Source organism: Cantharellus anzutake (genome assembly GCF_015039405.1).
Source record: "Cantharellus anzutake strain C23 chromosome Unknown EI90scaffold_65, whole genome shotgun sequence".
Taxonomy (NCBI): domain Eukaryota; kingdom Fungi; phylum Basidiomycota; class Agaricomycetes; order Cantharellales; family Hydnaceae; genus Cantharellus; species Cantharellus anzutake.
In genome coordinates this window covers 198,020-217,779 of record NW_024067015.1, presented here as the reverse complement: position 1 = coordinate 217,779, position 19,760 = coordinate 198,020, and the positions used below count along the sequence as shown (strand labels likewise).

The following is a 19,760-nucleotide window of genomic DNA, read 5'->3' as shown; positions in this document are numbered from 1 at the left end:
GACGTTTCCATAGGGCTTTAAGGCCATTTTTACATAGTAACGTCCTAGGGCAAGCTTATATCCAGCCAAATTCGATCCCCCATGCTCATGTGGCGTGTTTTCCCACGCTCATATCCTCTCTACTGCGATTACGATGATTCCGAAGCCTTGGCCAGATAAACCATCGGTATTGCACGAATTTAAGGCATATCTACCTCCATGTGTTTTTCGGAGTATATTCTGATCGTGCGCCAGGCCATTCTCCTCGACGAGTTCATTCAATCCCATCCTGACACGATCCCAGTCGTAGTGGGTGCCGTCCCCCGCGCTTCGGCCTTGTAGATCCTTCCTCAACTCGCTGGTCTAATCTCTTTGAGAAAATAAAAGTGCTTAATGTGGACGGGAACAAGTGCAAGCTAATTTTTGCTGCTCGGCATGGACAGGTTAGGACCGAGTCATTTCGAGCCTCACACTTCGAGTTCTAGCTCTAGGGTTCCTGTATTCAGGGGTGGCATAATGTAGCTGAGGCGAAGTACGGCACCAAGGTCTGCGGTGATTATTATGCAGGAGAGTCCTCCGGTGATTACCTTTGGAATATGGTTATTTAGGCATGGAATGAGTAAGTTGAGAGCTATATTTGTATATAGCCGCCTGATTTCTCACATTTGGCTTGAGATACTGGTCTAAGCTGGTACGCTTCCTTATCGTCCCTCCGACATGGCCCTTATGGCTAAGGTAATCACATCTAGAATACTGATGGGGAGATAATTTGGGGCCGTACGCGAATCATCTAGTTCTCTTCATCGTCATTTTCCAGTAAATGCCTAAACAGCCGATCCCAAACTCACGCCTCTTGGTGAACGAGAAGCACAAGTGAGTTTCTTCACTCCAAATCCAGTCGCCTCAACTCCCAGTTTATGACACTTACTATTGATGCTGAAATTAGGCGGTCCATTCACGTTGGGTGGAGGAATTAACCTCAAGTGATTTAATTCCCCCTCAATCTTTCTACTCGAGCCCTCTCCAAAGAGCAGCACGTACGGCTGACCTTAGTTTCAGTGATCTACCAGAAGTGAAGGCACGATTCTCCCCTCTAGTAGTTGAGGCGAGTTTATTCGGCATGGTCTCCGATATGATACATGGGTCTCACAATTCATTCTGACAGTATATTCGGGAGACCAACGGTGAACATACATGCGATATGCGACGCACCTATGGGGAAATACACTCCGACTTTCCAACCTATCGTTTTGAAGGAAGTTTTACTGAACAAGATGGGCTCTGGACACCAGAGCGAGAGACGGATACTCACGTAGCGATACGTGTCAGGGATGTGTTGGATCGGATATTTGAATCGGATGCCAATCTTTGTGGGTTCGGGTTGCTCTTCTAACCCGAGAATCCGAGGATTAACGCTTGTCCCGCAGTCATTTCTATCACTTCTCATTCAGGTTGGATAGGGGGTTTGCGTAGTGTAACAGGTCACCACGATTATAACCTCCCAACTGGTGGTGAGTCGTCTTTCACACTAGATTCCCCAGTCCTCACTAAATAATGACAGGTGTCCAGCCTCTGATAATCCAAGCAACTCCCATAAACAAGCACAACTTTTAAAAGCACGCTATCAAGGTTGCATGAATACAATGGACTGTATTATAGTTCACAGGATGCAGAGTAATGGTACAGCTGATGTTAGAGTCACATTGCAAGACGCGCGAATGAGAATATATCTGCTAGGTCAACCCAACGACGGCCGCACTTGTTAAGATATCTGTCTACTACTCCATGGAGTTGGCGCATGAGGGCTTGGTTCGAATCGATGATCTCGTGAAGTTCATCTAGACAGCATGAGTATCACGGAAGATCTAATTGGGTAAACACATACCCTTCTTAGAATGTTGATCGGCAGCATTCAGTGCCTTCGAAATATCGAAGAGACTAGCATGCATCAACAACTGATTGTACAACATAGCATCGGTGTACTGGTGCACAATAAAAAGGAATCAGCCATCGCATTTTGAGCAACTCTTTCAACCCACCTCAAAGGACACGTTCCCTTGACACCCAAGACGGAGGCACTTTCGAGCATGGACGCCGGTGCGTCTTGTGCGCATACCACAGGTAGGGTCATCACAGATGGTCCATCCTTCGTAGAATTTCCCAATGTGCTCCCGAATGTGAAGCTCGAGCTGGAGCTCCAAGCTAGCGGGCGGGAGAGCTTTGTGGCATGACGGACAGCGTGGGCCGACCGTGGTTAGGATTGGGGTCTAGTATGCGGATGAGTTAATCCAATTATTGGCATTACCGAGTGGCCATCGCTTACATCTGTCTCCGACAAGCGAGAGAATGCTGTGTCGGCGGCACATGCATGACAATGGATGATGAATGGAGTTGTATCTCGGAAGCGCTCGAAATCAGGGACTAGAGAATCGAGCACTCCAAGGCTTCGTTGGGGAATCGACACTATCTTCGTATATTCAGTGGCATTCAGTCCTGGCTCGGAATGTGAGCTTCAAAGCAGCTAGATATTGCATGTTCCTGCCAACCTAGACATTCCGCCAGGCGAGCACGATCTGTGCCCTCAATGGAATCACAAAGACGATCAACAGAGGGAAGCACTTGTGCAGACAAATAATAGTCGTAATCTAGACAACGCTCATAACAATTGCTCTCAATCACATTATTGCGTTGGAATGACTTACCAATTTTTAAAGTCCCATTGGATCGACGTATTTCATCGGGGTGGAATGCACGGTCAGCTTGACCAGATTTAGACGACTCTCCGTTTTCGCCCAAGCAGAAGATGTACTGCATGACATCCCCTGCACGAGGCGATCGACCCTTCGCCTTTAGTCGCAGAGCCACTTGGGCATGAGGCTGGCTCTTCACGTCCGGAAAATCCTCCGGGTTTTTACCCAAGCGCTGTTGGCGGACAAGTCAGCACTCGCAATGGAGATGGTACAGGATATGCCAACTTTATTGATAATGTATTCCTCCAGTGGGATTTTGCCTTCCCGAACTTCCTGGCCAACTTTTGTGAGGTACTCGTGAATATTCTCGACAGCAACTTCGGTCATTTCTCCCGAAAGGAGATGGTTGAGGGTAAATCTGGTAGGTTATGAGTTACCTGTGGGCAAACGTAACAGAAGAAGCGAGACGCACTCGGAAACAGTTTTTGACAGGGCACAAAATTCTCGTCGTTTCATATCTAAACCCTTAATCTCAATGCTAGTTTTTCCACCTTCATCGACTTTCAAGGCGGCGTATTTTTTCTTTTGCAGAAGAAGCAAACGTTGAAACACGCCGTCCAAGTCTATCTCAAGCAATCGGTACCGCTCGTTTACCAGCTTCTTGAACTGGTTAGCCGTTTTCAGAGCTTCTGCCAGGTCCGTTGCGTTTGAGTTCACAAAGACTGAGTCGGTATCACCGTAGACCACCTTGGTGTAACAGGTCAGAAATTTCAGGTTTAAGGAATACAATGAAGGCACCTACATCTAAATTCATACTTTCTGCCAATTCTCGCGTATGCGTCAGGATTTGGCGGCCTTTGAAGGTTGTGAGGGCTGCCAGAGGACGGGCATAGAATCTTGATTGGGTGAAGCCTAAACATCCATACATGCTGTTTGCAGTAAGTTTTAGGGCTTGTTGTTTGATATCCCACTACGTCCCTGATTCAGGTGGTCTTGATGGCATCGACAAAAATGCTACCTACCTGCATGAGTTTGGCAGGGGTAGCGGTCCGATCCTTCATCAAGCTTTTCACCTGCCGCCGCCGGTTAACCAACGTGGCGATAAGACGAGGAAGAACACCCTGAGATAGCTGAGTATCAGGTGTATCCGGAATCCCATCCTGCAAAAACGAGGTTCAGTTACTTGGGCCATCAACGGAAACCGATATTATACTTCATCAGAAAGCTTATCAACGGTGGTAAAATCGATGTTGAACTCCTGAATGATACTGGGATACAAACTATTAAAGTCCATGACCAGGATGTACTTATCCCAGAGCCCGCGCTTTGGTTTAAACACAAGTCCACCTTTATACTTGTCCTTAGACTTTGTGTTCTTGCCCTTAACCGTTCTTTCGGTACCATCTTCATCTTCGAATTCCTCAGCCTCAGCCTTGGCCTTGGCTATCGAATCCTGCTTGGTCCAGTACTTGTCGGGGCAAATATATTTCAGGCGGTGGAACTCGTGCAGCAAGATGTATTCATTTCGTTCTGCACGCGCGCCAGTGAGAGTACGATGCCTGTCTTCTGTATCAATACACAGACCTAACAGAAATCAGTATACGCACCAGGAGTTTCCAGCAAGGTTCGTCAGCTGCCTTGTGAGTGGCAGTATTTGCACCTTCCACGCAATAGCCATCTGAAAAAACGCATCCATCTCGCAATGCTGAACAAAGCGAAGCATGGGCTCCGGTGAGCTAACAGTGCCATCGAGATACATAGGAGTGTCGTCTAAGTCGATGTCTTCTCTTGTGACTTTCAGTTGGGTCGCGCACATCTCGGTTAACGACCAGGTTGTCGACGCAATCATACCCTGTGGGGAGTGTCATCAACTCGTCCATCCATATGGTAAAGCGCATTCTTGCCTTGGCGCCATCACTTGAAAGATCACAAACCAGACGGCCAGCCAAGAACTTCATATTTCCGTACTTGGTTACATGAGGAGGTTTTGCTCGACGAACACGGCCAAGTCGTGACCAATGCTCAGTTTTCAATTCTCTGGCGCGTTGAAGGATAATCTCCAAGTGGGTGGAAATGAACTCATGTCCAATAATGATGTCCGGATCGTGACGATGTATTTGAGCTGCCGGGAACAGAGTCGTCAGCCACATAAGTAAGGTGCGGAGGGAGGCAGCATATACCAAGCAGTGTCCCCATCAGCGCTCTTTCGCTCGTTGCTGGGATAATCTTGTTCTTCTGCGCTCGGGCTTTGGCCTCAAAACCGTTCGGATATTTTCCAAGCGGTCTGACGACGGTATGCGACACAGAGGGGAGTTGTTCGGGAGGACTTGTGTCATCGATCTTATCTGGAGTTAAAGTCAGGACTTGCACTTTCAGCTTTTTAAAGAGCCAACTGACTATTCTCCCATACTCTCGTGCTCACCGCAATTACCTCTCTGGTGTTCAACTGGTGATTCACGACAGAACGCATCGACAAACTCATAACCGTGAGGGGAGGCATGTCGCGAGGCGCAGTGTCATCTGTGTCAGAGAATGGATTGACAAGCTTTGGATCGCTGACTGATACCTCCACTTTGCACCAGGATATCTTCAAGAGGTAATGATTGCTCGCGCAAGACAGGGACATGGTGTAACTGCCAGACTTACCCCTTCATGTTTCACTTCGGGTTGCTGGACACGTATCCAACATGGCCCCATGATTTTCCGCTTCAGGACGAACAGTTCAAAGGCGCTCGTATTAGTGCCTAAGATGTGCGCGATATTAGGCGAATCTCCGCTAGGAAATTGCGGGTCTACAGAAATACGAGGTGCGTACTTAGCAATTATGACACGATACTGTCTCATACCTTTGAAGCTGTATGACACTTTGAGCCACTCGAATTCACCATCAGGAATATCCGCTGCAGCACCATTAAAACCGAATGTGTACTTGCGCTTGACCCATTTAGAGGCATACGACTTAATTTTAACCTGCCGTCGCATAGTGTCAAAATCGGCTTCAACATCTTCCTTCTCTGGAGTCATGTCGGTAACGAAACCATCCTCTGGAATTTTAGACTTGATCAAAGCCCTAATCCCTGATGAGAGAGCCCCGAGAACGACTAACCAATGCGCTTATCACGAGGAAGGATGAACAAATTCCGTTCAATGCCTTCCAGCTTCAGAAGGCAGCTTATGTACTTTATCATCCCCCTACCCTTAGAATGCGAGAGGCTACTCCTATCGAGAACCTTCCCAATCAGGAACAGCTTCCCACCTTCCTCCAAATAGTCGAGCCAGAAGAAGTGCAAGGAACCATCTTTCTCGAGTATATTTTCATCGGCGAAAGCGCCAGGAATGAGTGACGCAGTGGTAGAAGCGGCCACAAGGTCTGTGTCTTCGTCCTGAGTCTTGGTGGCCAGCTTGGAGTACATATCTAACCAGGCCGGAGCGCCAGTCCCATCTTCCCTACTAGGAGCCGCGATTGCTGAGGAGCGAGCGTACGTTAACTTTTCTGCAACGGGTGGGTCCTTCACCACAGATTTAACTTCATCAACTTCCATGAAGTCCTGGAAATCACAGTCGTCAAAATCGGCGGCATCAAAACTAAGTTCAGCATCGTCGGCCCCTTCAACTTTTAGCCTCGAGACATCCTTGATAACCTTTGGGTCCACCTCTCCATTGAATTTGACTCGTTTGGGATTGTGGGCTCGCGTTGGACTGCTAATTGGCAGTGCCTCCGCATCCGATGATGCGTCGCTTTTATCCATCCCACCCCTCCAAGCATTTGATCCAGAGACGATATGGCTGTTTAGGTCGTGATCAGACGAGGTGTAATGGACAGGGCTAGATTTGCGTTTATTGCGTCGCGAAGGAGCAGACTTTGTTGTTTTGGCCTTTGGCTTAACGGCGTCCATGGCGGAGAATATGTTGCTCATGAAGTCTGCTTCCTTTTCTGGTGCATGCACTCGTCTGTAAGCCGAAACATCAGGTGTCGGCGCAGAGGCCTCCAATCTAGCGCCTTTGGTAGACTTAGATTGCTTAGATGACTTATTTTTGTCTTTGGGAGAGATGATCCTCAGTTTGGGAGTTCATTCTCGGGAGCCCAAACAATGTACACTTACGATTGCGGTCATGATCGCTATCCTCATCTATCTGAAGGCCGTGACGTCCATCATCATCCCATCCTTCAAGCCCATTATCCGCATATCCAGCACCGTCATCATCAATAACGAAGTCATCACGTTGAAGGCGGCCTTTGACGATTGACTTATATTGTGCTTCATCCACCTCATCATATAAGTCAATGTCTTCATCGTCCTACAGAAGATGACAATGTAAAAAAGGGCCCTCGATGATTCCTTTCACCCACCTTCCATTGTTTTGAACGCGATTGCCCTTGTCGCGCTGCCTTTAGTGCCGCGAACCCGCCCTTCGTAGAAACTGCACGTCGGGAGGTGCTCATAACAATACAACGCGATTTTCGGCTGGCCGATTCCTTCTTTCGTGAAATAACAGACGTGAGAGCCCTTGAACGCGTCAAATCGCGACGTAAGAAACGATAGAGAACGCTTTGTTTCCGCTGGTGGCGGTGCCCGGACCGCCTGGCCACTTATCAGAGCGCAGTAAGGATTAAAGAGTCTGATTCGCTAAGATGGATGATGAGGCTGCCGAGATTGAGCTGGTGAGTGTTGGATGCACACGTCCTATAAGCCATGCTAAACCTGTTGGGATCAATAGCTGGAGCAGCATCTTAACAAGTCCACTCAGTTGTCGACTCGTATGACATGTGTGTCTCTCCTTACCCGGCGTCTTTAATAAAGCATTTAAGTGACTTTGAATTATAGCTATATTACAGAAATTCGATTCACGGCTAGTGAGACTCGAAAGCACTATCCTACCGCTTCACAAGTCAACACAGTCGCTGACCAGAGTTGTGGAGAGTACGTCAATTTCCCCGGGCCCTATATCCAATGAAACCGCTCAATGCCCCCTCCAGATATCAATAGGACGTTGGAAGTCATTGAACGGCTCGAGAGTGAGCATGAGAATGTGGCAGCTGAGGAGGCTCTCATCATGAGAGGGTTTGTTATACGCCTGATTGTCATGGTTCGCCTGATTTTTTCATCACAGTCCACGCGAAGACCAATTGCTTGAATATATCGACGCAATACAGAAACTGAATGTGAACATTGCGTTTAAAGCTGCGGAGCGGGCAAGCAACGAAACAGTGGGTGCCATTTCAAAGTCATTCTCTGCGTACCGTTGTAGAGTTCCAGGGAATTTTATCGCTGTCATGGCCATAGGCACGTCTTGTCGAAACGGGAGCAAAGAAACTCGCCCAAATGTTCACAAAATTTGTTGCGGAATCAGCATCCGCCCCTCAGCTCGCAAATCCCATGTCGTACCTGTCGTCCCTCCCATCCGACATTCCCATCATTGACCCCGGTCTTTTGGAGATAATGCGACCTCTTGTTGGTTGCCTCAGAGGGCTCCCTGTTCCAGCAACTCATCCCTCTCACCCCGCAGCTGTGACCACTCTCGCCACCCTTCAGGAAGCACAAAAAGGCTATGCTGAGATGAGAAGCTCTTGGGTGAAGCGAGGTCTTGAACCTGAAGCTCATCGAATTGTGGATGAGGCGGCGGTAGGAGGTGACGCAGGCGTCGCTGTTGGTCAAGAGTTCGGAGCGTGGATTGAGACTCTCATACTGCTTGCCGAGGTGGGTGCATTTCATCTTCTCAAAATATTTCAAACTCTTTTATGTCAACAGTCAGAGGAGGCCTTAATGAAAGAAACGGCGCCTCTTACATCCCCCTCTGCCTTGCACACAACATTTTCCACGCTGACACTCCCGCTCGTCAGTCTCATGTCTTCGACACTCGCGGCCCTGCAGGCGATAATAAAGAAGTCAAAAAGCAACACCCATCTTCTCCTAACATTTTCTCTTTTTTCTTCATTGGCAGATACTACCCTTCAGGCCCGGTTCGATAGTGTGCTTCGTGCTCCGAGGACGTCGAGGAAGACCAACGAACTTGGAGACGCGATGCATAGCGTCCGAGCTACTTGCCTTCGAGCTTTTCCGGAACTTTTGGCTGACATCAAAATGGCCGGCGTCATTTCGGCTGATAGGGTAGTTGACCTGGGCTCGGGAATAGCTCCTATAAGTAGCATCGTAAGTAGTGCTCCACATTTTTTCTCTTTTCGATGACTGCACGTCCGCCCCATCCCCCTTCAGACAGTCGAGTTTTTGAAGAGGCTTCCAGCCGTTCAAGATGGTGTTGTGGCAGCTTTGAGAGTCCTCGGAGATGGGAACTGGAACATGGGAGCCGCGACGGGAAATATGAGACGTGTCGGAGAGCTCCAAGAAATAAACGATGGAGGACTCCTGGAGCACTTCACATGTAAGTGGAGGTCTCCCTTCTGGCGGTTTCATCCTATATCACCAACCCCGATAGACGACGTGATATCGAACCTCCTAACAACGCTCACAACACTGACCAAAACCCAGAGACAGCTTTCACTTTCATCCATCTTCCTTCTAAACAATATCTCCTTCCTCCGACACCATCTTCTTATAGCTACGCCCACCCCTGTCGACGACCTGCTCTCTGAAAAGACTCAGTCCCTCCTGAATGCCACTTTCCGCAGCGCCAAAGCGACCTACTTGGAATCCAACTTTACCGTCCTAGTTTCCTGCCTCTCGGAAGACAAAGCACAGAGCGGGTTAGGATCAGGAAAACAGAGCACGAAGGAGAAAGCGTTGCGTTTTTTCGACTGTTTAGAGGATGTAATGGAGAGACATCGTTTTGCTAAAGGGATTATGGAGGATGATGATGAAGGGAGAACGAAGATGGCGGATGATGTCGTAAAGCTAGTTATCCCAGTCTTGGCGGCGTTCTTGGCGAAGCATCGAGAGAAAGAATTTAGTAAGAGTGAGTCTAAAATCCTCTGAACATGAAAAATGGGTCGCTCGCTGACGCGCCCGACAGATCCAGCGAAGTGTACGTCTAATTCATGTGTTGTTCTTGGGCTCGCCCTCCCGCTGACATCCAACCAGATATTAAAGCTTCCCCAGAAGAAGTTGAGCGACAATTGAGAGCATGCTATGGAGGTTGATATGTTGTGGGCTTCCGCATCCTCATCTAACATAGGCTGATTGCTAAAGTCAAGGTGTCCATTGATTCTCGCTTCACATGATGCAGAACGACGACAAGAAATGGCTAGATTGGAGGTAGAAGTACCGGATATATATCGACACGCTTTGATAGTATATAACGGACATTCAGAATGCATCTTGAAGTTTAGTTTAGAAGTGCTTTTATCCATGGATGGCACATGGCCCACATGTGCGATGAGATTGGATCCATCTCGGCAGGGCAATGGCGATTTTTGTGTTTACGAGACACGCTGGGGACTTGTTGCCAAAGCTAGGATTCCAAAAATGAATATTAAGGGCACGTCTACGTGACAGTGACCGAAAATGCAGGTTTCATGTCAGCATTCCTTACCGCTAGGAGATGAGACAGTGGGAGAGTTCTTACGCATGGTCCACCTGGCCTCTTGCACCAGTAATCACCAGCGCATGAGCAGCACAGATACCCTGATGGACACGTATCTAATGCAGAACAAGAATGAATCCAACAGCATACGTGGAACGATTCATGCAAAGGATGCGGCTTACGGCCATCGGGGCATTTCACCCGTTTCTTGAGGGTGCTACTGCCTCTGGTATCACGGATCACGATGGTATTAGCAAATGCAAACGAAGCGATGGTGATGATGAAGATGTGGGAGAGCCGCATGTTTTGAATGAAGCTCGATAGCAGAGACGCCTGGAATGAAGCTGGTAAAAAACTGGCTGTTCACAAAGAGCTACACGTGTGCACAGAAAGGCGTGGTCGATCTGCGCCTATAGAGAGCACGAGAACAACCCCGATGGTGCTTTTGCATTCCATTCCTAGTGGGGGATCTATTCAACCATTTTGGGTAAAAGCAATACGATCGTAACCCCCCCTCATAATATAATGCTTCGTCCCCTGTGTTGCTCTCCTCGATAAATGCACCGGATCAGACAATCATTCTCCTGTCGCCAACTAGACGTGAGATCTAGAATAGAATGGCCTTCGTACGGGTAACGTTCGCGCTGCTTCTGGCACATGTGTTCAAGCAGGGTATCAGCCTTACGAATATGTAGCAGCAACAAAAAAAAAATAGGCATCATCTATTCATGCAAAGCTCCCAGCCGCAGTTGGGCTAAAGCGAGAATTTCGCAACCGGTTGTTGTCCATGCGGCGCTGATCGTGGTCTGCGGCGGTGTGAAGTAAAGGGTTCCGATAACGGGAGTCAGGTGAAGTATCCATCGGCTTGATGCTTGTAGCCATAACCATCGTCATAAGCTGTTAGACAAACGCAAGAAATGAATCTCAGGGGAAATTCGGTACATCCATAGTCGTCGGCAACTAGTAGAATAGGTATAACCTAGGAGCTTATTTCCGGCCGTGGGGATTACAGTGCGTATTTCCCTTGCGACCACGTTGAACAATAGCCACGAGGGCCGCGGGACGGATTCCAAGAGTGGTAAGGAACGGGTGGTAGATATATAGTGCCAACATCAATGCCAACGAAGTGGACAACAGAGGTTGAGGATGCCAGTTCCTGAGGAACTAACCCCTTCTTATTAAAGAGGCTGTTCACCTGCTTAGGGAATTGACCATTTGATACCACCCCTGGATAGGAGCATGCTCATGAGTGACTAGATCGACTTTGGACCACGACCTTAGCTCTTTCAAGATTCATTTGAAGTATCAGGGAACACAAGCAAATGACACGCTGTGAAGAGCAGTTGAAGGGAATGATCGAACGCATAACTAAGAAATTGATCACGCCGGCAACAGTCTGCAACTGGACAGCACGCGAAGCGTCGACGCCTATGGGCCCCATTAATGTTGAGACCCCATATTCAGGAGTGGACCCTGCAACTGTGTTATATTACAACCCCGCGGGGTTCCTAAGGGGTTATCATAGTGACACCAGAATGTACTATTATATGCTATTATATTGGCTACACTAGGAAGCCGGCCCTCAAGTTTGGGCATGTCTAAGATATTTTCATGGGTAAGAGCAGACTCCTTCCCAGTCGCTCACATGATTTCTCCGAGGTTTAGCCGCAACTTACGTTGCCTCCGAAATCTGTCGAGCGACTGGTACAACTTGCAACACGTGATGTTCCCACGCTAAGTTGTAATGAGTTGTACATAGGTTGCGGAATATAATGTTTAGTATTTACGCATGCGGTCATTGCACCCAACCCAACCCGTGGAGACTAAGGGAGCACATCCAGGGTTGTGAAGTCAATATCCGGGTGTGCGCGAAGTTTAACGGTTTATATATTACTTGGTTACCAGTCACTTGTTTGTGCCTAGTGGCATAAGTGGTACAGCGTTAGCTGAGGCTATGCAGTTTTTTTAAGTGGCACATGTTCGATTCTCACTTAGGAAAACTTTTTTCGGGCCCTCCCATGGAATAATTGTGTGAAATGGTTGTTTTCTGTACACTAAGGAGTGGAGGGTATGGAAAAAAAAGTTTTCCTAAGTGAGAATCGAACATGTGCCACTTAAAAAAACTGCATAGCCTCAGCTAACGCTGTACCACTTATGCCACTAGGCACAAACAAGTGACTGGTAACCAAGTAATATATAAACCGTTAAACTTCGCGCACACCCGGATATTGACTTCACAACCCTGGATGTGCTCCCTTAGTCTCCACGGGTTGGGTTGGGTGCAATGACCGCATGCGTAAATACTAAACATTATATTCCGCAACCTATGTACAACTCATTACAACTTAGCGTGGGAACATCACGTGTTGCAAGTTGTACCAGTCGCTCGACAGATTTCGGAGGCAACGTAAGTTGCGGCTAAACCTCGGAGAAATCATGTGAGCGACTGGGAAGGAGTCTGGGGTAAGAGGGCCGTTCCAGGTGATGTGAATCCTGTAGTGTACAGGGCATTTGTTGGGCAGGAAGTTAGGTCATTCTCCATGTCCATTGGTGAGTTGAATAGGTGCGTCAAAGAAGATGTAATGATTCGGCCTAACTACGAGGCTAGTGGCACAGAAGGAACCAGGCAAAGAAAAACAGCTGGTACGAACATTCTAACTTCCACCCACCTAGCTCCATAACATGACCACCAAAACAAAGGAAAGACACAAACGGCAAACGACTTATGAAGCTTTAGTACGCGCCTTTAGTGGCTTTCATAAACTAACAAGTGATTGTGCATTCAAGTCGCGAATTTCCTCAGGGGCACGGAGTTCCTACCACACGTTATGAAAACCGGACGGTGCCCTGGAACTCCGGAGCATTTGGGGCACTCCAGCCAGGGGATTTTGCTCCAGGGCCTGTTCGGTTTTCGTGATGCGAAGCTATTCCGATAGAGGCTAATGCGACGCGTATCGGAGGCGAGTCCACACTACGGCGGCTCGCCTCCGTGCTCCGAGCCAGAGGTGGGATGTGATATCTCCCCCTCGGGCAGGTACGGAACAGCCAAGGAGTTCAGAGGGGGAAACATGCGGTAGGAGGCCAGCGATAGGACTCCCCGGCACAAACAGTGTTAAATAAAATTCCTGAAGTTTCCGTTCCCCCGAGTACTGGGGATTTCCATTCCCATCATTTCAGCTGTCTCTGTTTATCTCCACTCACGCGTGTTCAGGATGCATGGACAGCCGCTCCCACAGTCTGAAACCCCCAGGAGCCGAGATTCCAGATTTTGAGCGTGAATGGTGCGTGCTTTCACACCTCAGAACACCCCATGATCATGACGCAATGGATTTCACCCCGTTCACCCACAGACACGATGTGAACCTGTGGTTATACCCACACTCATCACATTTTTCTCCCAGTGACTTGCGGTTACGTCCCTGCCCGCAATGAAAACGCATCAGATCCCATCTCAATCCGCAATGATGTGACAACCAACAGAGTCCCTCGTGCGAGCGTAGATCTTGGCCGAGCAATCATCCCACGTATCTTCTCCGTTGCATTTTTCAAAACTCACTACAATGCCATTCTGCACATCGAGCGAAGCTCTAGGTGTTCTCCTGATGCCTCTCATTTTCCTATAAATTTATGGCCCTGTGCTGAACTGATTACTGTGCACGAACAAGAGACAGTAATTGGGAGGCGGAATGGCCGTCACAAGAGTTATCGTATCGATTTGGAGGTATTCAACGTACATCACTCCGGCCATGCCAATCGCTGCCTCGCCTCCGCGGTCCCCATTTGTAACCTGATACCCCAATTTAATGGTTCACTGCATCACCGACACTAAGAACGAATTCACGCCCCCCCACTGGGAAACAGACCACCTAACAGCAACTAGCTTGCCCATATTATTAATATACCGTTACAGAAAATGGCCTGCGTGAAGTCAAAAAGGGTTGACAAGAAAAGTATCGTATGGGGTTGAACGCAAATCTTCTAAGTGGCCAGTCGCTGCATCAACAGAACAATTAGACTGGGAAAGCAGCATGTAAGACCCACGCCCTTTTCCCCTCCTCGCAAAAGCAACGAAATGGAAAGGAGAGTAGAGGACAATGATGAAACTAAGAGAATCAATATACAAGATAAATCGATTACGTCTAGAGCAGGGAACGAAATTCTATCAACTGGCAGCCATCTAATCTATGTGGGGTTAAATCTAGTCGGAATTGTATCGTCGTTTCCAGTCAAGCGCAAACATTCGGGGAACTCCTGCTGGAGCACAGCATACTCTTTCGGGATAGCATCCCTGCTTTCCCATGTTTTATCGTTAAGCTGAATTTTCAGCGGAACGAGCTCTGATCCTTCCCCAATACCTATGGCACCGATTCCGCGAACCCGCAAAAGACCGCGAACAGCTGCACACACGCGAGAAATGACCTCCGAAGGTTGAGACTCCCCTTCGTAAGTCGTTGACGCGCCCAAAATGTACAGGAATCGCAAACTGGGCGAACGGGCTTTTAGAGGGAGTGTGGAAGTCGGCTCGGCAAGGACACTAAGCACGCCACCGATGCTGGCGTGAAGACGGCATCCGAACTCTTCGATGGTGGGATGAGCAGAAAGGAATGCATTAATGGCTGTGGGGGAGAATGCAGCGGAAGAAAGCCACGCTGTTTGGAGCATAGGGAATCGTTCAACGCTCCCGAGTGCCTGATCCACCCATTGTGAATCACCGATAACGGCATAAATTGTCAAATGCTTCAACCGAGGGAATTGCATCGTCCAAATCACACTCGACCGTTCGGACCCCTTCGCGGCAAGATCCATCTGAAGCGACTCCAGCGTCAATGACGAGAAACACTCCATGTCATTTCCATGGAGCACATCCTCTTCAAGCGCCTGAAGCCAGCACAGACTCTTCAAATTCGTGCACCGCCTCACAAGGTGAACGACATCCTTCGTAGGACACGCCGCCCATGAGTCCAATTTGAGATGAGTCATGGTCCTCAACTGGTCCAGATCCCACAAAATTGGCAACGAGGCATCCCTCACGCTCACAATGATTTTTGCTGGGGCAGCTACCGTGGGATCTAGAAGTCGGAGGCCTTCCCGTGAACGCTGTTCCTCTAGGGGCTGGCGGATCTGCGTCCTCTCAAACGCCTCGAATGCAAAGTACTGCAACGAGGGCATGGGTACACGGAGAGGGAATATAGTCTGCGCAACATCATGGTCGGTTGTACGAATTGTCAGGCTGTGCGTTCGAGCCAGGTATGATCCGAGCGAATCCATCCAATTTCGGATTTGTCCCGAGGCCCACTTGTTTAAGCGATTGTCGGCGATAACGGTGAACCGCAATGGTGCCTCACGAGACCGCTCAAGGTATAATCGCATCTTAGGGTTGAAATCTCCAGCCTCTGCAACGATATTTGTCCAAAGCGGGGCCGAACCAATGGCTGTTTGCCGCCAATGGTGGCACACAGAAGTAATGGTGCCCAGATATGTGGTCTCTTCCGCCATGCAGATGTCCCCAGCGACGGTATAGCCGATTCGGAATATTTCGGAGAGAATCTCTTCGGGAATTCGGAATGATGGATTAGTGCAGTTCTGAACCCTTGCCCAAGCACATTTAATTGCAGCTTGCTCTCGCTTGAGCCCTTCTAAGGTTCGTTCCGTGGCTTCTATCTCGTAATGAAGGGAGTACATCTTCGCGTCTAATCGGCCGGCGCCAGTGGTTCTGGACAAGTGGATGAGCAGTGCACCGCGCAAAAAATGTCGCAAGACAAAGATGAAGAGGGGAAGTCAGCTAACGGAGACAGGAGATAGTAAAAAGGAGTTCACTGGCAAATCGCCAGCGCAACTCAATGAGACAAGGAGGACGTACGAGATAGAAATAGTATGAAAACTCGTCAAATCAACCAGATTCCTCTTGCTCACCTCGAGCCGTTGACGCGTGGCATCGATGTACGTGATGCCCGTCGTCGTAGTATTCATTGGGGATTGGGGAAGGTAATTGGTATTATAGAAGGGAAAAGCAAACAAGGCGTCTAGTGGGGGTACATACTTATTTATTCTCAGCATCCGGCGAAGGCCGATCAAAACAGTGCGGACTCGCAATGAATAACGCGGGCACATGTAAGATCAAAGCCGCTTGCAGCTGAACGCTAAATCTAGGGCAGATCTGGGCAGATGTTAGATATGGGGGCGCCAGGTGGATCCCCTGGAGTATCAAGGCAGTAGAATGGTTTCATATCCCTGCGTTTGCTGTTTCACTGTCTCAGCCAAGCTCTGGGGAAAGGACCTGAAACGTGGCAAGCGTTCTTTCGTGACGGGGGTACACAGATTTGCAAAGGCATAGCAATAATTTCAATCCGGACATGACTCCCCGACACCGTGGAGCCGGGAAGCACCACCATCACTCCAAATCAGCGAGTGGGCAGGCGCTCACGCCGTATAACCAGCTGCATCTAGAACAAGAGACCATTAGACCGGAATGCTGGACCCACGCGGCGGCGTTCTTCAGATCCCGGTACTGTAACGACTTGGACTGAAGCAGAAGTCTGAGATGGAATCGACCTCTTCGGTCGACGAGAAAGAATAGACGGAGGGGGATTGCAAAAATCCGAGCAAGTGCGGGCACAGCCCAACACACCGAAGTCTGAAATGCCGATGCAGGTTGGGCGCCATCCGCTTGATCCATGTCCTGCTTGCCTTCCGGAGCATGCAGGGTGCGGTTGGATATATGTGGTATATCCGACCAAAGCGCTCTCGACCGATATCCTGGGGGTACTGAGATAGGGGGTACTGGAAAAATACGAATTTATTTCCGATGACTTTGGCGTTGGACGCAGAGTCAACACCGCATCATCACGGTGCGCGCAAATGCAGGGTGCACGGTACCGCACACTCGGAAGGTATCGTACACTCTGAAGTGCCCCCAGCGGTGCGCCGACAAGCCAGCGACTACCTTGTGCAACGAGATCGATGACCCCGATAAGCCAGATCTACCAAGCACGCAGCGGTGGTTGTGGGAAGGCGATGGGGCGAGAAAGATGCCACCAGTGACTCTGAGATCCTCACAAACTTACATATCGACGCATAAATCGACCGAAATTGTGAGGACAAGAAGAGAACGGGGGGGATGATGGTGGTAAATATTGAACAGGGGCTAATATTTATTTTCGAACAAAAAGAAAAAATTCGACGATTATTTAATTATTGTGATCGTTCCGAGGCGCCGGGAGCTCGATGGCTCGATTACATAATGCACAAAGTGAATCGCGCTGGCGCCATGAAATGGCCACAAATGCCTTGCAGGCTCGGCCAATAAGCTCTTACATGACCGTATGAAGCTTTGTGCATCATTTGTTGAACGACAAGTCATGATGCTGCGGCGTTTAAATTACCATGAACGCGAAAAGTTGGCATATGTGCTGCTTAACCATGCCGACCTTATGTAGCTCCCTACCTCACCAAGAACTAACCAGGCAGCCAGTCAGCATTACATGCGCCAGGATTTGTTTGTTTTGATGATACACGAAAGCTAATCGGAATCGGAAGCATGTTCATGACTCTAAACCGAACAATTCGCCAATTAACCCTGTGTTCCCCGACTCTTATTTTGGTCCGCTTGCTTCTTTTGCGACACAATGGGTCGACATGAAAACACATTAGAGCACCGTATGCATCTTGCTGCTGAGACTAAGGAGCTACATATATAAGATACTAAAATGGAACAGAGAGTGTGTCGAAGATTTTACCGACCTGCTCGGCGGTTGGGTAGGTTGCTTTATTGGTGATCGACGTAGCTGTCACATAACAAAACTGCAATAGGTTACAAAAAAAACTGCAATCAAAGACACGCACCGGTATGCTTTTGGTCTCAGATTTCTTTCACGCTCCCTGAATGCTTGTCTTCATTGTTCTCAACGAGGGACTTCACCTTGTTAGTCTTCTCACTCACAAGGCTCTTGGCCTTGTCAATGTTCTCTTGGGAATACCCTGCCCATTGCAACCAGAATTGAAGCCGTAACTGCGCCCAAGAGAACTATTGCACTTACCACTGCTAAAAATGCGTCTAACCCGCTCCGCTGTGTCTTGCAAAACCCCCTCTCGCCTTCTCCTGTGATCCATTTACCCGGTTTCTCCCCCCCTCCACAAGCTTATTCAGTTGAGCCCAGCTTTCACTGAACTTTCCACTTAATTCGGGGTTCCGTTCGATGAATGGCTCAAGGAGGTCTCCTCCAGCTTTCGATGCAAGTGCAGAAAGCTGGTCACCTCGCTTTTGGAAGATGCGAAGTACTTTGTGAGCTGTAGTCACGTCAAGTGGCGCACCCTGGGAAACACAACTCAGCCCACAACGCTAATAGAGAAGGGTCAATGTGACGAACCTTTAGAATTTTCCTCATTTCTTCTGCAGCCTCGAGGACAATATTGTTGGCCTCGTCCTTGTATGGCTCACTCACTTCCTCGAGTGAATCGAACGCAATATTAACGATGTATCCTGCACCAGGTACGATTGCCACATAAGCTTTAGCTACGCTGCGAAGGTAACTAAGTGCGACGTTGGCATCTTTGGTTTTGTCATGAGAGGGTGATATGAAGAAATTTAGGACAGGTTTGAGGAAGTCATGGATGGACGTGACGGATCGAACGGTTGATTTTAGCCCAGAGAAGTGATAATACGCATAACCTATCCATCCAGATCACATTTACACGCTATGAATGTCAGTTCCGGGTATGAAGGGGCAGCGAGAACGTTCATATACCTCCAATGAGAACGACGCCCCCTCCGGCAACCCCAGCGAGAACAAGTGGGATTACGTTCGAAGCTTCACGCTCATTCCTTAAGGTTCCAGTAATATTGGCATTTGAGACATTTGAGTTAACACCCTCAGTAGAGGGGGAAATGCGCCAAGCTGCCGTCGACCCGTAGCCTTTTCAAGCCTCCATAAAGGACCTGGTGAACATGTTCGACATTATTTCTACGCTTTACGTGTCTTTGACACCAGTGAAGATGACAAGATTGAGAATTAGGGATTAAGGACGAAGAGGCTGGTGGCGTCGTATATACATATTTACCATTGTTGTGCGACAGTTTTTGTCTCGCCACTGATCAAGTTTCCAAGCGGTAATAACAATATAATACATAGACTCATCATCACCAGTTTTCTAATAGTGTATGTACTAGATATGTGTGTGCCTTAGTAGCCAATGCCAATTCGATAAAGATTTAACGCGGTGCAGTAAAGAGGGGCTTGTCACCTGCGTAGTGTATATATACCCATAGGGTGGCCAGAACTATTTTGTTCAATCGCCATGCCGCGGGCGCTTTGTGTGTGTGTGAATGTTAATAAATAGCCCTCGTTCTTCATTGCTCTTCCTCAGTTCTCTATCGAGAGTTACAGTAACTACATACCTTGCTTTTGCCGCGACCACAATTCGTGGGAATTTTAACTTTCCCCGCCAAGCAAGGTTATGGTTGCTGCGCAACCCGACTCATTCCACATTGAATACGAAACCTCCCACCCACTTGGTGCCAGTTTGTCATCCAGGAGCACCCTTTTCACAGAGTTAGTAGTTGGTATTCTGTCACACAGTATATTGAAGTTGATCACACAACTTTTCTATCTCGCC

The 19,760-nt window shown here is 48.6% G+C and overlaps 5 protein-coding genes across 5 annotated transcripts; 2 read left to right on the top strand and 3 right to left on the bottom strand.

The window, feature by feature from the left end:
• The first annotated feature begins 86 nt into the window (after positions 1 to 86).
• On the top strand, positions 87 to 1,995 carry EI90DRAFT_2384115 (uncharacterized protein). Its single transcript, XM_039052956.1, has 14 exons — positions 87 to 184; positions 235 to 288; positions 367 to 422; positions 486 to 524; positions 588 to 598; positions 655 to 670; positions 729 to 756; positions 812 to 852; positions 919 to 962; positions 1,039 to 1,084; positions 1,145 to 1,349; positions 1,407 to 1,490; positions 1,549 to 1,659; positions 1,717 to 1,995. Coding segments are annotated over exons 2-14 (711 nt in total). The 5' UTR covers positions 87 to 184; positions 235 to 287; the 3' UTR covers positions 1,746 to 1,995.
• EI90DRAFT_3076844 (DNA polymerase alpha catalytic subunit) lies at positions 1,607 to 7,223 on the bottom strand. Its single transcript, XM_039061681.1, has 20 exons — positions 7,021 to 7,223; positions 6,773 to 6,968; positions 5,776 to 6,708; positions 5,516 to 5,713; positions 5,316 to 5,461; positions 5,067 to 5,256; positions 4,850 to 5,014; positions 4,574 to 4,791; positions 4,277 to 4,521; positions 3,883 to 4,228; positions 3,692 to 3,829; positions 3,472 to 3,639; positions 3,142 to 3,416; positions 2,955 to 3,087; positions 2,682 to 2,901; positions 2,526 to 2,624; positions 2,303 to 2,472; positions 2,019 to 2,246; positions 1,865 to 1,961; positions 1,607 to 1,817 (listed from the first exon to the last, which is right to left on the bottom strand). The coding sequence occupies exons 1-20, from the start codon at positions 7,111 to 7,113 to the stop codon at positions 1,678 to 1,680; spliced, it is 4,398 nt and encodes a 1,465-aa protein (XP_038911175.1). The 5' UTR covers positions 7,114 to 7,223; the 3' UTR covers positions 1,607 to 1,677.
• Positions 7,224 to 7,302: 79 nt separating this feature from the next.
• EI90DRAFT_3130361 (uncharacterized protein) lies at positions 7,303 to 9,765 on the top strand (the record flags this gene model as incomplete). The annotated part of the gene is made up of 11 exons (XM_039064300.1): positions 7,303 to 7,332; positions 7,389 to 7,437; positions 7,496 to 7,591; positions 7,648 to 7,732; positions 7,782 to 7,878; positions 7,955 to 8,368; positions 8,420 to 8,821; positions 8,885 to 9,050; positions 9,105 to 9,581; positions 9,639 to 9,650; positions 9,707 to 9,765. The coding sequence occupies 11 exons, from the start codon at positions 7,303 to 7,305 to the stop codon at positions 9,763 to 9,765; spliced, it is 1,887 nt and encodes a 628-aa protein (XP_038911174.1).
• A 4,565-nt stretch (positions 9,766 to 14,330) lies between these two features.
• EI90DRAFT_3130360 (uncharacterized protein) lies at positions 14,331 to 15,830 on the bottom strand (the record flags this gene model as incomplete). The annotated part of the gene is made up of 1 exon (XM_039064299.1): positions 14,331 to 15,830. One exon carries the CDS (start codon positions 15,828 to 15,830, stop codon positions 14,331 to 14,333), a length of 1,500 nt encoding a protein of 499 aa, XP_038911173.1.
• A 1,764-nt stretch (positions 15,831 to 17,594) lies between these two features.
• Positions 17,595 to 18,595, bottom strand: EI90DRAFT_3076830 (uncharacterized protein). Its single transcript, XM_039061680.1, has 4 exons — positions 18,515 to 18,595; positions 18,262 to 18,459; positions 18,185 to 18,233; positions 17,595 to 18,125 (listed from the first exon to the last, which is right to left on the bottom strand). The coding sequence occupies exons 1-4, from the start codon at positions 18,530 to 18,532 to the stop codon at positions 18,007 to 18,009; spliced, it is 384 nt and encodes a 127-aa protein (XP_038911172.1). The 5' UTR covers positions 18,533 to 18,595; the 3' UTR covers positions 17,595 to 18,006.
• Between the last annotated feature and the right edge of the window lie 1,165 nt (positions 18,596 to 19,760).

Coding starts and splice junctions, on each gene's coding strand:
- EI90DRAFT_3076830 (XM_039061680.1), bottom strand. Junction 18,234..18,261: donor TGGAGGGGGGGAGAAACCGG/GTAAATGGATCA, acceptor AGAAGGCGAGAG/GGGGTTTTGCAAGACACAGC. Junction 18,126..18,184: donor TAGACGCATTTTTAGCAGTG/GTAAGTGCAATA, acceptor TGCAATGGGCAG/GGTATTCCCAAGAGAACATT.
- EI90DRAFT_2384115 (XM_039052956.1), top strand. Junction 757..811: donor TGGGGAGATAATTTGGGGCC/GTACGCGAATCA, acceptor ATGCCTAAACAG/CCGATCCCAAACTCACGCCT. Junction 1,350..1,406: donor TGAATCGGATGCCAATCTTT/GTGGGTTCGGGT, acceptor CTTGTCCCGCAG/TCATTTCTATCACTTCTCAT.
- EI90DRAFT_3076844 (XM_039061681.1), bottom strand. CDS start 7,113: ATGAGCACCTCCCGACGTGCAGTTTCTACGAAGGGCGGGTTCGCGGCA. Junction 2,902..2,954: donor AGGAATACATTATCAATAAA/GTTGGCATATCC, acceptor GTCCGCCAACAG/CGCTTGGGTAAAAACCCGGA. Junction 1,818..1,864: donor CGATCAACATTCTAAGAAGG/GTATGTGTTTAC, acceptor CATGCTGTCTAG/ATGAACTTCACGAGATCATC.